This window comes from Mustela putorius, unplaced genomic scaffold (genome assembly GCF_011764305.1).
Source record: "Mustela putorius furo isolate JIRA1106 unplaced genomic scaffold, ASM1176430v1.1 tig00000785_pilon_pilon_pilon, whole genome shotgun sequence".
Taxonomy (NCBI): Eukaryota; Metazoa; Chordata; class Mammalia; order Carnivora; family Mustelidae; genus Mustela; species Mustela putorius.
In genome coordinates this window covers 9,292,833-9,310,278 of record NW_025421480.1, presented here as the reverse complement: position 1 = coordinate 9,310,278, position 17,446 = coordinate 9,292,833, and the positions used below count along the sequence as shown (strand labels likewise).

The window sequence follows — 17,446 nt, the reverse complement described above, 5'->3', positions numbered from 1 at the left end:
ATATACCTGAGAGTCAGGGGAGGTAAGGAAAAAGGACTTTTCACACACTACAGAAGACCCTAAGGACACTGGAGGCCTTGCTACTGTCTAGCTAAGGTTGTTTTCCCCTCTAGCAAAGCATTAACGTGAAGCTAGCCGGGAGCATCCTGGAGGACTGTCACACACCACCCACCCAGGAGTTGGGTGGTGGGTCGCAGGGGTCAGCTTCTGCTTTGTTCTCAGGCTTCTGCTCAGCACAGGTGACAGCACTTAATTAAGAAATGAGTTATGAGGTACGCCTGGGTGGCTCAGTTGGTTGGGCAGCTGCCTTCGGCTCAGGTCATGATCCCGGCGTCCTGGGATCGAGTCCCGCATCGGGCTCCTTCCTCGACAGGGAGCCTGCTTCTCCTTCTGCCTCTGCCTGTCATTCTGTCTACCTGTGCTCGCTCTTCCTCTCTCTCTGACAAATAAATAAATAAGATCTTAAAAAAAAAAAATGAGTTATGAGCAATCATGGTGTCTGCAGCTTACTTTTAAACGATTCAAGAACAGACCAACATCCTTTCACCGGGTTCAACAACAATACCTACATACCTGGGGAGAGAAAATGAGCAGAAATGGTAAAATGCCAAGAACGGTCTGATCTCGGAAGAGGGTATAGAGGTATCCACCGCACTGTTCCCTCACCTCTCCGTCTGCATACAAACTATCCTAACTGAACGCTGGGCCAGTGTGTGTAACACCGCCACTCCTCGCGGAGCGGCTTGGGGACCGACGGTGGCCGGCCCTGGCAGCCCGGAGGCACAACCCCACCCCGCGCGCCGCTCCGGCCCGCCTCGCCGCCGGACCGGGTCTGGGCATGCTCAGAGGCCCCGCGCGCCCGCCCCGCCCCGCCCCTCGGGCGTACGCGTGCGCGTACGGCGCAGGCGCGCGGCTCCCCGCTGCACGCGAGACGCCAGCTGCCGGACGCGGTGGACCGCTGAGGTGCGGACCTGAGGTGATGGAGCCCCCGAAGGTGGAAAAGTTCAGCACCGCCAACAGGGGAAACGGGCTGCGCGCCTTGGCGCAGCTGCGCCCCGGAGAGCTGCTCTTCCGCTCGGATCCCTTGGCGTACACGGTGTGCAAGGGGAGTCGTGGCGTCGTCTGCGACCGCTGCCTCCTCGGGTACGTGCGGAGCGCTGTCGCCCACCCGAGCCCTCGGCGTGCGGGGGACGTAGTGGGGCTGCCCGCCGGGTCGTGGGTGCGGGACGCTGCCGGGTCGTGGGTGCGCACGTTTGGGGGTTGCTGCCCAGGTGCTCAGCCCCGCGTTTTCCGGGGCGCGTCGCGGCTGGCAGGGGACTGGGTGCGAGGGCTGGGGGGCGTCCCAGGCTCAGCCCCCGTCCCTCCGTGGGGCCGAGCCGGACCCGGTAGCACCCCCCGCCCGTGCCCCCGGGCTGCCGTAGGAACCGGAGGGAGCCGGCGGGGCAGAGCTAAGGGGCAGCGTTGTGCTGCGGGTAATTTTACCGGGGAACCAAAAGTCTGTGTCCCAGGCGGCACGCTTCATCGGTGCGGCCCGGGAGGTCACAGCTGGCTGGGGGTGGTGGTGGGGGCGCAGGGATGTGTGCCAACCGGGCTCGGTAGTCGGGACCCGCCAGGAGAGGACCCGGCTGGCAGGAGGCGGAAGAATCTCGCTGTTTACCGAACACTTTCCAGGGTCCAGGTTGTGTTCCGCCTGGAGCTCCGGACATGAACGGGGCATCCCTACGGAGCGCATCGGTGAGAGCGAGAATTACCTACAGCGAATCCGAAGGGCTGAACTAGAGATGCAGTGCAGTGCGGTGGGAGCCCAAGTTACCGAGGTTGCATGGTGTGCTTTGCCTTTAATGGCTGTGCAGGCAAGTCTAAGTCTTAACCATCTTTCGGGATGCGAGAATTCCTGCGAAAGTGTTTCATAAGCCTGGAAGCCCGGGGCCAATGTAAAGTGCTATGTTAAAGCAATTTATGGAAACACGGTGTGTGTGTATACACACACACAGAGTCGTAGGACTTGTATCGAGCAACTAATGTTACTGAGCTCCTATTATCTGCCAAAGAGGAGATGGGTGGGATGATTTTCCGCAGGAACACCCTTCAGATCTCCTCGCCTGGGATTTGGGTGGGTGGAGGTGAGGAGGTAGTTGCAGAATTCAGATCGGTAGCTTGACCATTAATCTTAACCAGTTCCTCTTTTGATTCGTAATTGAGGAGTTTATTTATTTAACTTTGCATTTTAAAGTTACTAAGTAACAGTAACAATTGTATCTGTAGCTTCCTGATATGACCATAACAGTAACAGTAAAAAAATCAGTTGACAGAGCACTTTCAAGTTTTTGTAAACGTCACAACGTAAAAAAAAGTTTTGAAAACAGTTAATTTAGGACTCGACTATTTGCTGAAGGCCTCCAGTTGAAAGTTATAGATCTTTGATTTTTTTTTTTTAAGATTTTATTTATTTATTTGTCAGGCATAGAGGGAGAGCGAGCGAGTGAGCACAGGCAGACAGAGAGGCAGGCAGAGGCAGAGGGAGAAGCAGGCTCCCTGCCGAGCAAGGAGCCCGATGCGGGACTCGATTCCAGGACGCTGGGATCATGACCTGAGCCGAAGGCAGCCGCTTAACCAACTGAGCCACCCAGGCATCCCGAGATCTTTGATTCTTATTCAAGCAAAGTGGAGAGCTGGGCTCTTCTTGCTCCTGTTAAATCATCTGGGGATGTACCTCAAGTTTGAGTAGAAAACTGGCTGCCCTATAATAGTAGGTGATGGAGAGAGGAGGTGTGGGTCGTCTTCCAGATGAGATCAGACTGGCAAAGTTATTTAGTAGTTGAGATGGAGAAGTTTTGGAATTAATACATGATGACAGATGATTCACTGAATTATCAGAGCTGAACTTGAGTCATGTGATACACAAATTGTCTGTTTTCCAAAGTAGACTATGCAGACCCAGCTGTTGGTGGGTGGGATGCTTCTTTATTTACTATGCTATTTCATTACTGTTAGCTATTACTCCTATAGCTCATTAATGAGACATTACTTGGTTAGTAATGCTTTAAGCAAAAAAGGAATTTCATGTAAGAGCATTGGGGAGATCTCAGCATTACTTTGAGGTCTGGAGGAACCCCAGTTCTGAAAGTGGGTAGGAACCAAGGGGAGTTCCATAGTCAGAATTACACTTCAGAAGTAGTTGGAGTTGGGACCTGGGGAGTACATCATTTGTGATGCTGCCTGGTAGTGCTAGCTTCTCCCACATGTGTTACCAGCACCGCAATCCTGGGCCCTGCTGCCGGTACTCTTGCCACTGCTGTGGGGAAACTGAGTATTGTTGGAATGCAGCTTTCTCATCCATGCTTTTTTGTGGTATTAGCTTCTGATTCAAAATCCTCAGTGGTGTCTTGGGTTAGCTGAGACTGGGTCACTGCCTGCATCCTCGCTGCAAGAGAGTTTGAGAAGGTGACTGTTAGGACTTCTTGGCTTTTAGGAAAGGAGGCAGTCTCTGTTCCCACCAATATGCATTACAGTGGGGGAATTAGCAAACATAAAATAAGAAAGGGATATCAGTAAATACCATGCCCTTACTAGGATATAGCTGACCTAAGCTGTGGTAGTAGGTGCTCCGTTGAAGACTTCCGTGTCAGTGGTTAGTATTTCTGCAGTGCCTAGTTGGGAATCAGCACAGCCTGAAAACAGTGTTAGAGAAATCAAACTGTGGTGCACTGTTTGGTGCAGTTTTCTACTACAATTGAATGATCATCACTGGGGTAAAGTTTCTGTGTTCTTTATCACCTTGTAAGTAAAATTTGTTTGTTCATCATCAGTTGTGAAGGCCTCGAGTGTAGGTGTTACATCTTTCAATTTTTGTAGCCCCAAGTGCCTGACACATAGTAAGCTTTTAGTTTGTGTTAAGAACATCTGGCTGAATTTTCCTCTAGCTGTTCTTGCCTTTCTGCTGTCTTCCATTTGAATTAATTGGAATGAAAATACTCATTTGTAACACTAACAGTCTGGGGTGGGGGTGGCAACATAAAATAACAGATTTATTGTAGTTTATTATTTCATTCTACCCGATTTCCTTTGGTCTTGGGCTGTTTGAAAAGAGCTTTAGTTCTCACATATTGATTTTTATTAATAGAGAAACTTGAATGAACCCGCTTCATGGCTTTTCTTCCCTTTTTTCTCTCAGTAAGGACTGGTCTTTCATCGTGTGAGTAGAAAAAAAATGAAGTATGTAAATTGCAGAAAGATGAAATGATATAAAGTTGTGACCTGAAATAATTTATATGATCCTTTTTCTGCAGTGGCTCACCTCTTTAGTTTGACCTGGAAAAGATTGACAAAGGGTTACTTGTGTTTTCCGTTTTCATAAACCTGGCATATAAAATTCCATTGTAATTATTTTGTTTGTAGGTCTACCCACTTCAGTGACCCAGTTCTCTAATCTTATATCCTTGGAGCCTAGCACACAGGAGATGCTAACAGTTAAAGTTGTGAAGGGATAGTATTTAAGGCAATTTTAAGTCACTGTATGTTTGTTTTTGTTTTCTAAAGTTACAAGTTGCCTGTAGTTTCTGTATCAAGAACTTCCTCTGACATACTCTGATGATAGTTTCTTTTCTTGGGTAAAGAGGATATGATTTCTCTTCCATCATTAAGGCTGAGCTTGAGGCTTAGTGCCTTCCAACAGGGAGGAGGATGAATTGGAAATTGAAAGTTCATCTTTTCCAGCCCTGAGAAAGCCCTGGTAAATTATGGGAAGAATGGGGACAAAGGTAGGGAAAATAAATTACGAGAAAGACAAGTTTGGGGATTTTTTGGAAAGATCTTTTTTTAAAATTTAATTTAATTTTTTATAAAAGATTTTTATTTATTTATTTGACAGAGATCACAAGTAGGCAGAGAGGCAGGCAGAGTGGTGGGGGGAGTTGGCTCCCCGCTAAGCAGAGAGCCCGACTCAGGGCTCAATCCCAGGACCCCGAAATCATGATCCGAGCCAAAGGCAGAGGCTTTAACCCACTGAGCCACCCAGGTGCCATGAAAGATCTTTTTTAAAAAAGTAATCTCTACACCCAGTGTGGGGCTTGAACTCACAACCCTAAGATCACGAGTTATACACTCTACTGACTGAGCTGCCCTTGAAATATCTGTTTTGAGTTTCCTCATCTGGCCCGAGTTTTGGAGTTGGGGTGAGTGTGTTCAATAGGTTGAGGGGTCAGTCAAAAGTAGAAGGCCTTTGGCTGTGCTCCTTATTTGGAATTTTGGGGGGTGGGGATAGTTGTGTGGGGTGGTGCTGTTCCAACTTGGAGATATAGCACAGCAGTGGTAGAAGGAAGTGGCTAGACAGATGAGCCTGTGGTAGCAGGGGAGTCTGAAATGCTTTCATATCACCGGGTGGGGTGTGGAGGAGCTGGTGGGACAGCAGGCATCACACAACTCCAGACTGAAGGTCAGGGTCATGGATACAGCGCTGGGAGCAGACATGACATCCCAGAAGGTGAGATGGCAACAGTCCAGGTATGGGACATGATCACCTCTTTGCAGCAGAGGTCAGTGAAGATCCACAGAAATACCAAGATCCTAGGTCTTCTTGCACCATAAGATTGTGTCCCTAAAGCCCCATTTGGAGAAAATTTACCTGAAAGCACCTATTTAAACCAGCTCGGGTAAGGAATTAAACTTAAATGTCTGAAGAGACAGAGATATTTGGCAAATTTTAAGTTTCTGGCTATTTCCTAGGGTGAGTATTCATGAGGAAGTTTAGACTAAATATAGAAAAAACAACCCCATGTCCATGAGACAGAGTTGATCAATTAATAGAAAATAAAGCAGCTACATTTGAACTGCAGTGTGGGTAGATATGACCAGGCACTAAAGGGCAAGAAAAGAACACTGTGGTGAGTTGATGTAATCCATCTCCGCCAAGGACTGAACCTGGGGGAAGGCAGGACACCTTCATAGACTGAGGTCGGAAGAAGAATGCTAGAGAAGGTGGCAGCCGCGATGGAATGTTTTGAGGACAGCTAAGGAAGTGGTTGCTGAGTAACTCAGACTTAGAGAAGAGAAGGTTTGAAATACCCTTCTAGAAGAGTGAATTGCCTCATGGAATGGAGCATAGCTGGGAAGTGCTGGGGGTCCACATCAAACTTGTGTTCATTTATTTAGAGTGAGAGCAATTAGCACAGGTGTGCTTTTTTCTCTCTCCATGGTCAGCTCCTTGACTATGAAATTTGGGTGTATCCAGGATTTCCAGGTTTAATGGATGGAGAGTGGGAGAAAGAAGTGGAAGTCGTAGGCAAGGGAGGTAATCAGGCACCATGATTTTCGAGCAAGGGACTGAGGCCATAAGGTTGATGGACAGTGGAATGTGATGGACTTGTGGGGTTAGAGGACATGGTGTGGTCAAGGAAAAGGTAGAGTGGTCGGAATGGGAGAACTTGAGATATATCTATATATCTATGTATCTATATCTATATATTTATTTATATGTGTTTATATATGTATGTATAGTAGCGTGTGTTGGAACAAGAGGGTTTAAGGTATGGCAGAAAGTACCTGAGATAGGGAAGAAGATTGTTAAAATGATCGGGAAACAGAGGCTGAGGTCTTAGATCGATTGATCCTTCCTTTCTTTTCTCTTCTCTTTTCTTTCTTCTTTTTAATGAGAGAGTGCATGTATGAGTGGGGTGGGGAAGGGGAGAGGGAGGGAGAGAATCCCAGTCAGGCTACACGCCCAGCACAGGGCCCCAGCTTGGGGCTCCCATCTCACCAACCTGAGATCATGACTGGAGTCAAAAATCAAGAGCTGGATGCTTAACCGACTGAACCAGCCAGGTCCTGTGCCCCCCCCACCCCCGCTTTTATATAGGTGAATTTTCTTTCATTCATTCATTCATTTATTCATTTATTTATTTATTTATTTATTTGTTTGACAGAGAGAGATCACAAGTAGGCAGAGAGGCAGACAACAGAGAGATAGAGAGATAGAGAGGAGGAAGCAGGCTCCCCGCTGAGCAGAGAGCCCGATGTGGGACTCGATCTCAGGACCCTGAGATCATGACCTGAGCCGAAGGCAGAGGCTTTAACCCACTGAGCCACCCAGGCGCCCTATATAGGTGAATTTTCTAAGTAAGTGAAGTTACCAAGAACATTAACATTAAGCATTGGAATGAATAGTTTCAACACAGGCAAAATTCTCACATTTGCTTCCTGAGCCAAGATTTAAGGGCCTGGTAGGAAGAGCCACATGGGGACAGGGAGGCACTCACCTCTGTTTAAATAATGGGTGAAAGGCATTCTGTGGGTTTATGGCTGTCAGTACCAGGTGCTGGCAAACTGCTGTCTTGTTACAGACTCTCCTTGGGGAGGTGGAGGGTGAACTGTGAAGGTCCTCAAAGAGTAGAACCTTGAGAAATGGCTTGAAGTCAGGATTTGCAGATGCCTGGCACTGGCTAATGGAGTCCTGAGGTTCAAGGAAGGATTGATAACGAGGGGGGTTGGGAAAGGACTGTGGATATGACTTCCATTTTTCTTTTTAAGTCGGAGTTATAATTCCTGTTTCTTTTGCTTCTTCCTTTTCTTCTGCAAGGAGGTTTGGGAAAGGGCGGTATGGCAGAGCCCTGAGCCTGAAAACATTTGGTCCATGTGAATGCTACAGCAGAGGATGTTCTTAATCAGACAGGATGACCTGCTTTGTGGATAGCAGTAAGTTTTTCTCCTTCTTCAGACAACCTGGCGATTGTTCAGAGAACTCAGGAACAGAGCAGCTGTGGGGTGGAGACTGGTGCTTGGAACTCAGCAGTACAGTTGGCCTCACCAGGGGTGATGTGGCTTCTACTGGTACAGAGTGCCTGGTTTGCCACCAGTAGAGGAGGATCCCGAGTTCCCCAAATGGCAACACATATTTGGGACCAGCCAGCTAGCCAGTGTCAGGTTTTTATCGTAGACCCTTTTGTAACGGGGAGGGATCACTGATTTGTTCTTTTTGGAACTTTTCCTGCCCTTTGATCAGCCTTCTCTACCTGTGCTGCCATCTCTGAGACATACTGACAGGTTTCTGTAGACCTTATCTGGTTGCCTCTGACTTTCACAGGACAATTGAAGCAATGGACTAAAACCTGTGGTTTGACTGCTGTTGACTACACTGTCACTTGAGACAACTGATAACATAGAGCTGTGTTTCTCAAGCTTTTCAGTCTCAGAACTCCTTTACACTCCTAAAAATTGAGAAGGATTTCATAGGAGGGGCTTTAACAAACAGTTATTTAGGATTCTGAATAGGTTTTACTCTGAGTACTTTACTTACGTGGCTATCTCTATGATTTTATTGCATAAAAAATTAAAACTGACAACTTTTGAAAATATGTATTTAAACAGTTATTACATTTTAACAGTTTTTAGTGAAACAGACTATATTTTCTGAAACAAAAGAACACTTACAGAGAGTTGCTTGCTTGACATTTTTGTGTATCTCTTTAATGTCTGACTTAATAGAAGACCTTTGGATTCCCATAACTGCTTCTGCATTCAGTATTTTACAAAATGTCATATAGCCTCTAGAAAACTCGACCGTACACTCATGGGAGAATGAGAATAAAAAAGGCAGAAAAGGTGTTAGTATTATTAAGAAAATAGTTCTGACTTCATGGGTCTCCTGAAAGAGCTTTGGGGACTTCCATTGGTCCCTGGACTGTATTTTGAGAACTACTGTTAGAAAACACCGGACCTGGGACACCTGGGTGGCTCAGTGGGTTAAGCCTCTGCCTTTAGCCCAGGTCATGATCTCAGGGTCCTGGGATCAAGCCCCGCATCGGGCTCTTTGCTCAGCAGGGAGCCTGCTTCCCCTCTCTCTCTGCCTGCCTCTCTGCCTACTTGGGATCTCTCTCTGTCAAATAAATAAATAAAATCTTTAAAAAATTTAAAAAAGAAAACAGTGGACATGTCTTTTTTTTTCTTTTTCTTTTTAAGTAGTCTCCATGCCCAGTGTGGAATCCAGTGCAGTACTTGAACTCAGGACACTGAGATCAAAACCTGAGCCGAAGTCAAGAGTTGGACATTTAACCGACTGAGCAACCCAGGCGCTATTGGACTTTTTTTTTTTTTTTTTTAAATCATTTTCAGAGGCTAAGGTTTGTTCCTAGTGTATGCTGTGAACCAGTGAACAAAATTTGGTTCTGGTTTTCTCAATAAATCAGGATATATTTTGGGATCAGGAATGAAGGTATGGACTTAGTGCTGCCTAGTTGGGATGAGTTAGTCAATTTTTGCTTTTTGTCTAACTTTAGGCTCATTCTTAATTTTTAGCTGTCAAGGAGAGATGGGTCTCCTGTATTGGATACGGCCAAATATAGGATGATGATTAACCTTGATTATCAAGGGAAAGTAAGAGAGCTAGCTCCCATTTACTTGTCACCGCAATATATGATGATTGAATATTATTATTCAGTAGCTAATATTTATTATCACTTAGCAATACCAGGCATGATTTTAAGTGCTTTACTTTGTATTATTTTACTTAATTCTCATAACAACCCCCCAAAAGTATCTATTATGTTCCTTATAAACACAAATATAGACCATTCATATACTTGCAGGAGTGCAATTTGATAGGACCTGTCAACTGAGCGCTAGGTTTTCTCAGCCCTGCTTGGTGGAATTCTGACAGAATTACAAATAACAGTGGCTGCACAAGGATGCTTAGTATAGCAGTTTGATAATTAAAAAGGGAGGGAAAATTTTTAAAAAAGATTTTATTTATTTAACAGAGAGAGAGAGAGCGCTCACAAGTAGGTAGAGAGGCATGCTGAGAGAGGGGGGAAGCAGGCTCTGCTAAGCAGAGAGCCTGATGTGGGGCTCAATCCCAGGACCCTAAGTTCAGGACCAGAGCCAAAGGCAGAGGCTTAACCCATGGAGCCATCCAGGTGCCCCAAAAAGGGAGAGAAAATTTTAATGTCCATTAATAGGGGACTAGTTAAGTTATGGTGTAGCCATGTTATACTGTCCAGCTGTTCAGATGGAAATAGATCCATTTTTATACATTTGGATGGCTGTCCATGACACACTGCTATGTGAATAAAGTTGTAGAACAATGTATATATTTTAAATAAATCTTTGTGTGTGTGTGGGTGGGTGTGTGTATGTACTTGTATGTATAGGAAAAGTTTGGAAGAACACCCAGAATGTGATTACTTCTAGAGAATAGGACTTGGAGGTGGGAGGGAAGATATTCCTTTGTACTTTTTATATTTTGTATCCCCCACCCCCAAGCTTGTATCCTTTTTTTATAATTAAAATTTTAAATAAACTTTGAGAACATCTTTCTTAGATTTTGTTTCATTTTGAAATTGTAAGAAATGGTGTGTGCTGCTTGGGATGAAGAGTCCTTACTCTTGCTTGCCAGCTTAGGTTCACTTTTCTTTCTTTTTTGAATCAGTTGATTAGACTAAGAGTGAACCTCTTGACGAAAGTGAGTTAGTTCATTGGCTGGCCCCAGTGGCTTTAGAATTTGAACTGAGAGAAGTAGAACTCCTGTTCATAGTCCTAATGATAGTCTGCCTCTGCTCAAGCCTGTTGTTTAACTTTTCCTTGGTATTCCTGAGACATCTCAGTATTCATTACTAAACTTTATTCATCGCCTCCCCTACCCTGGCCCCGTGAGCAGACAAGATGACTCTGTTTCTTAGCCCCCTTGCAGTTTGACTGGGGTCCTGTGATTCCTTTTTGGCTAGTGGAGTGTGGGCTGGAGATGATACAAGCCATTTCTGAGTCTGCCATGAAACATCCTGTGCATTCTTCCTGCCTTCTCTTCCTTGCCTTGAAGTCTGTGGAGGCCATGAGTGGGTTTGGAGAAACAGGCATGAGTCATGTCATGGAGGAGAGCTGCTCTGGGGAATTGCACTTCGTGCCTCAGAGTTAGTGGGAGCTAGAGATGAACCCCGGTTCAGTCACTAAGAGCAGCTCTTCTTGAACTTTAATGTGCAAATCTCTCACAGGTTTGGTTCAAGTGTAGATTGTGATTCAGTAAGGTCTGGTTGAGTGTGAGGTTTTGCATTTCTGGCAAGCTAAAGGTGCTGGTTTGCTGATTATACATGAGTAGCAAAGACTTAAGAAAGAGTTAAATTAAATGGCATGTAGCCCACTCTAAGTATTCAGTAAAAGCACTTGTCAAACGGATACTCTAGCATCCTGAAATAGCACTGAATGTGATGAAAAGGAACTAGGGAGTCTACATTTATAGTCAAGTGTTAAATTATTCCTAAGTACATCTGTATTCTTTCATGTATCACGGGCTGTAATTTATTATTGTATGTGCAGAAAATATGTGAACTCAGAACCTGCAGTTATTTTTGTTTTTTAAATATTTTATTTATTTATTGAGAGCAGAGAGCCCAAGTGGGAAGGAGGAGCAAAGGGAAAAGGAGAGCAGATGCCCCGCAGAGCAGGGAGCCTGTGGGGGCTCGATCCCAGCACCCCGAGATCATGACCTGAGCCGAAGGCAGATGCTTAACTGACTGAGCCACCCAGGCATCCCAGAATCTGGAGTTATTATTATTTTTTAAAAAATATTTTATTTATTTATTTGAGAGGGAGAGAGAGGAGAGAGAGAGAGCATGAGAAGGGGGAGGGTCAGAGGGAGAAGCATACTTCTTTCCCAGCAGGGGGAAGAGCTTGTATACTTGAAATCTTTACATTTAGATCTCTGACTCTTTTTTTTTTCTTTTTTTTAAGATTTTATTTATTTGAGAGAGAGACAGAACAAGCAGGGGAAGAGGCAGAGGGAGAAGCAGGCTCCTGCTGAGCAGAACCTTAGGCATGGCTAAATAGCCAAAGGCAAATGCCGAACCCACTGAGACACGTAGGCGCCCCCATTGCTGATTCATTTAGAATTTAGTATGTATGGTATAAGGTATGGATCTATTTTTTTTGTTTTGTTTTGTTTTAGAGAGAGAAAATGCAGAGTCGGGGATGGAGGGGCAGAGGGAGAGTGAGAAAGAATCTTAAGTAGGCTCCATGCCCAGCACAGAGCTGGATGTGGGGCTTCATCTAACAACCCTGAAATCATGACCTGAGCTTAAATCAAGTCAGATGCATAACCAACTGAGCCACCCAAGTGCCCCGGTATGAATCTAATTTTACTGTTTTCTAAATGGCTGTTAATCCCATCACCATTAATAAAAAATGTTAGAGCAAATCACTGGGTCAAAAACAGTGTTTGTATTATAGATCATATACTAATTGGCTCTAACTCTGAGCTTTCTATTCTGTTTCACTGATCTGTATACTTGTATTTGTATCACACTGTTTCAGTTACAGAGAATTATAGAGAATTTAATAGCTGGGAGTACTCATGTCATCTTCAGATATGCAGTCTCATTTCTTTTTTAATTTTTATGCCTCTCATTGTTCTTTCCAGGCTAATACACTCTGAGTAATGCTTCCAGAGTAATGTTAAACAGTAGTGGAGGTAGTGGGGCTTCTTGTATTGTTCCTGGTCTCCCTGGGGCTTATTAAGTAAGATTCTGGATTTAGTACTGAGGGACATATATTTTATCATGTTAAGGAAGTATTTCCATCTTTTTTTTCAAGAGTTTTTAAACTATTTTTCAATTTTTTAAAAAATATTTTTCAATTTTTCAGTCTTTTCACTACTTTTTAAACTATTTTTCAAGAGTTTTTAATTAAGAACAGGTGTTCATCTGTGGAGGGTCATGATTTTTTTGACTTATTAATGTTTCACTATAAATTTACTCAAGAGACACTATAGAACCAACTTGTACATAAGTCTTCTTATATTTCAGGCTTGTTTATTTCGGTAAAGAGCATCATTAAAATAAAACTGTGTGGTACCATGAAACATTTTTGTATTTTTTAAAGATTTATTTATTCATTTATTTGACAGACAGAGATCACAAGTAGTCAGGCAGGCAGAGAGAGGGAAGGAGAAGCAGGCTCCCTGCTGAGCAGAGAGTGGGATGTGGGGCTCCGTCCCAGGACCCTAGGATCATGAATTGAGCTGAAGACAGAGGCTTTAACCCACTGAGCCACCCAGGCGCCCCTCAACATGAAATATTAATCAGTGGGGGTGTTTATTGCAAATTATTTCCCCTATCCCAGTCTTGTCTAAAATTTTCAACAGCTTAACCAAATAAAGATGAAGGTTTTTTTCTCTCTTTTTTTTTTTTTTTTTTAAAGATTTTATTTATCTGATGGAGAGAGACACACAGAGGAAACAAAAGCAGTGGGCAGTGGGAGAGGGAGAAGCAGGTCTCCTGCCAAGCACGGAGCCCGATGCAGGGCTGGTGACCTAAGCTGAAGGCAGACGCCCAATGGCTAAGCCACTCAAGCACCCCAAGGTGAAGTTTTTAAGATGCTAGTAGTGGCACCTGGGTGGCTCAGTGGATTAAGCCTCTGCCTTTGGCTGAGACTGAGTCCCACATTGGGTTCTCTGCTTAGCAGGGAGTCTGCTTGCCCCCTCTTCCTCTGCCTGCCTCTCTGTCTACTCGTCATCTCTCTCTCTCTGTCATTGAAATAAATAAAATCTTAAAAAAAAATAAGATGCTAGAAGAGCTAAGGATAGAATGAGTTGGATTGTATCTCAGAAACAGTCTGATCTGTAACTTTTGGACAGGAATAATCAGTGGATGCTAAAATTAGTGTGCAAAAGTATGATCAGAAATAGGTATTTACAGTGGTGCCTGGGTGGCTTAGTCAGTTAAGTATCAGCCTTGGGTCAGGTCGTGATCCCCGGGTCTTGGGATGAGCCCTGCGTTGGGCTCCCTGCTCAGCTGGGGGTTGGCTTTTCCCTCTTCCCCTCCCCCTGTCTGACCTTTCTCTCTCTCTCAAATAAGTAAATAAATAAAATCTTTTTTAAAAAAAAATCCATAATTTTTAGTCTCCTCACTAGATACTTATTAAGTGTAAGGGAAGAAATATAGTAACTTCACAGTAGAATAAACTTAGCAGGTGTCACTTTAACCAGGTGATCAAAGTTAATAACACTAATAATATGACATCGAGATGGTATACTTCCTGATACGCACTGAGCACGACACAATGTCCTTCTCTGATGTTAGATGTCAAAAATGTAACCTGAATTTAATTATGAGGGAACATCAGAAGAAACCAATTTGAGGGGTAGTATACAGTAACTAGGCAGTACTCTGCCAGTGAATCCAGGTTGTGAATGACAGAGACTAAAGAACCTCTTCCAGATTAAAGGACACGAAGGAAGCACGAAAACTAAAGCCTGCCAAGTATGATCCTGGAGTAAAAATTGGACATCAGGGTGCCTGGGTGGCTCAGAGGGTTAAGCCTCTGCCTTTGGCTGAGGTCATGGTCTCAGGGTCCTGGGATCGAGCCCCGCATCGGGCTCTCCGGAGGCTCAGTGGGGAGTCTGCTTCCCTCTCTCTCTGTCTGCCTCTCTGCCTATTTGTGACCTCTCTCTCTCTCTGTCAAATAAAGATTATATTTATAAAATCTTAAAAAAAAATTGGACATCAGTGTGGGCCACCTGGGTGGCTCAGTAGGGTAAGTGTCTGCCTTTGGCTCAGGTCATGGTCTCAGGGTCCTGGGATCAAGCCCCACATCAGGCTCTCGGCTTGGCGGTGAGCTTGCTTGTCCCCCTCTCTCTGCTTTCCTGTCTGCCTCCTTGTCTGTGCCTACTTATTAAGTAAATAAATAAACATCTTTAAATTAAAAAAAATTGGACATTAGCAGGACAATTGATGGAATTTGAAGTCTATAGTTAATAATATTGAATTGGTGTTAATTTGTTTTGCAGTTAAGCTTATTATTGAAGACTATATACATATCAGAGATCACATTTTTTAAAGGATTTTATTTATTTGTCAGTGAGAGGGAGAGAGAAGCACAAGCAGGGGGAGCGGCAGGCAAAGGGAGAAGCAGGCTCCCCACTGAGCAAGGAGGCTGATGTGGGACTCAATCCCAGGACCCTGGGATCATGACCTGAGCTGAAGGCAGGCGCTTAACCCACTGAGCCACTCAGGCATCATCCTGAAATTACATATTTTTGAGTAATCAAGAACTGTTAAAAAAATATACCTTATATTAGATGGTAAAGGAAGTTTTAAGAAATCTCAGGTAATAACAGCTTTGTTCTCTGATTATAATGCAATAAAGTTAGAAATTATTAGATTTAGCATTAAGTTTTTGATTTTGATAATTGTTCTTCGGTTATGTAAGACGTAAGCATCATATGATGTCCTTGTGAAGGACAAATGGAATTCTTTTTCTTTTTAAAGATTTTATTTATTTATTTGACAGAGAGAGAGAGATCACAAGTAGGCAGGCAGAGAGAGAGGAGAAAGCAGGCTCCCAATTGAGCAGAGAGCCCCCATGTGGGGCTTGATCCCAGGACCCTGAGATCGTAACCTGACCTGAAGGCAGAGCCCTGACAAATGGAATTCTTTACTCTTTCTTGCAATTTTTATTATCAATCTGAAATTATTTCCACATGAGAAGTTAAAAACAAAAGTTATCTTTTTGAGGTAGATAATGGGTGAAGTGACAGACTGGGGTTTGCTTTAATATAGTTGAGAGATATTGGTGAAGAGTATAGGTTGTATAAGATTATCCATGTATTGATAATTTTTGAAGCTGGTTGATGAACGTGTGGGGTTTCATTATACTATTCTCTACTTTTGGGAATGTTTCAAACTCTGTATGAGAAAAATAGAAGAAAAGAAAAGATAGAAGAACTGTCCTCAAATGTCTGGTTATTATTATTATTTTTTAAATACTCTGTTTTTATTTATTTATTTGACAGAGATCACAAGTAGAGAGGCAGAGAGAGAGAGGGAGAATCAGGCCTCCCACTGAGCAGGGAGCCCAATGTGGGGCCCCATCCCAGGACTTCAGGATTATGACCTGAGCTGAAGGGAGATGCTTAATGACTGAGCCACTCAGGTGCCCCGTGTCTGGTCATTCTTGATTAGTCATATTGAAGAATGAGGCACTAAAAAGATTTAGATTGAAAAAGAACAACTCTGGGTGTTTGTTCAGATTCTTGCCCAGTGGGTATCTATATATTTGGTCATCTGGTGTCTCCCAACTGTCAGGTTATTCTCTTGGACTGGTCAGTTTTTCTACAAAGGGCTCGTATCAGTTTTGGGGATCAGAGCAGTAGAATCACTGAATGACAAAGGAAAAGGATTATAGAGGTTAGACCTTACATAATTGTAGGAATTGGTAAAGTTGCTGTTACCTCTGAATTGTGTGGGCCCTGTAGTCAGTGGAACTGGCAGAAAAAGCTGGATGTCACGTTGGGAGAAGCAAAAACACATTGGAATTCAACTGGAATTAATGAGGACAACTTGAAACCTGTGTCTGCCTGTCACTGCCTTCCCCTCAGTGACACCGATGACCTGAGGAAATTGCTAATGCTCTTTGCCACAGAACTGTTCACATACTGGGCCCCACAACTTGGAGAAGGCTTAGGAAGAGATACCGTGGGGGATGGAGGAACAGAGGGCCTGCCTGCTATCCCAGGCCAACAAGGCAAGCCATTAGATAGTGACAGCGTGCACAGGCTGCAACAGTACTTGGTACCCTACACAAGGCTTATACACCCTAGGAAGAGGATGATGATGGTTGCTTCACTTCTGCCTTCCAAATCGCACACATCTCTTTTGGTCAACCTTAACTCGGAGTCATACAGAGAGGAAATTTGGGGAATTGTAGTTCCAGTTTGCTATGTCGATAGACTGCAGAAGCCACTGCTGTTCATCCCTTGTCACACATGCATACCTTTTAACCATTTTTTAGTTTTTTAAAAAAGATTCTATTTATTTATTTGAGAGAGAGAATGAGAGAGAGAGTATGAAAGGGGAGAGGGACAGAGGGTCAGCAGACTCCCCACCAAGCAGGGACCCTGATGTGGGACTTGATTCTGGGACTCCAGGATCATGACCTGAGCTGAAGGCAGTCGCTTAACCAATTGAGCCACCCAGTGGCCCCTATTTAACCACCCTTAACCATGCTTGGTGACAATATTAGGTTCATTCACCCAACTATCCTGTGCACAACTGAAAGCACATGGTCATGCTCCAAGATCCTGTCTACTACGTTGGCCAAATGACGTTAAATGAGGATGTGAAAGGAAATCAGCACCTTTGCATCTCCCATATCATTGATTGTGGCAGATGTCCTCGAGCAATGCAGTATTGGTTTTGGTTTACTGTTTAGGTAGGTAAAGGGAGTTCCAGTGGCTTTCACATGCAGTTTATACTACACTGGTCATTACTGTATGGGTAGGAGATTAGAGGGGCTGCTGCTTTTTTTTTTTTTTTTTAAGATTTTATTTATCTTATTTTTTAAGGTTTTGTTTATTTTAGAGAATGTCAAGCAGACTCCATGCTGAGCACAGAGCCCAACGCAGGACGCAGTCCCATGACACTGATGTCATGACCTAAGCCAATATCAGGAGTTGGATGCCCAACCGACT

General features: G+C 44.1%; 1 protein-coding gene across 2 annotated transcripts in view; it reads left to right on the top strand.

Annotated features, from left to right (window-relative positions):
• The first annotated feature begins 888 nt into the window (after positions 1-888).
• Positions 889-17,446, top strand: part of SMYD3 (SET and MYND domain containing 3) — a 779,235-nt gene continuing 762,677 nt past the window's right edge. For both annotated transcript variants that reach the window (XM_045084747.1, XM_004756807.3), the window contains exon 1: positions 889-1,143. In XM_045084747.1, coding sequence (XP_044940682.1) covers positions 980-1,143 — 164 coding nt within the window. In that variant the 5' untranslated portion in view covers positions 889-979. The remainder of the gene's footprint in view (positions 1,144-17,446) is intronic.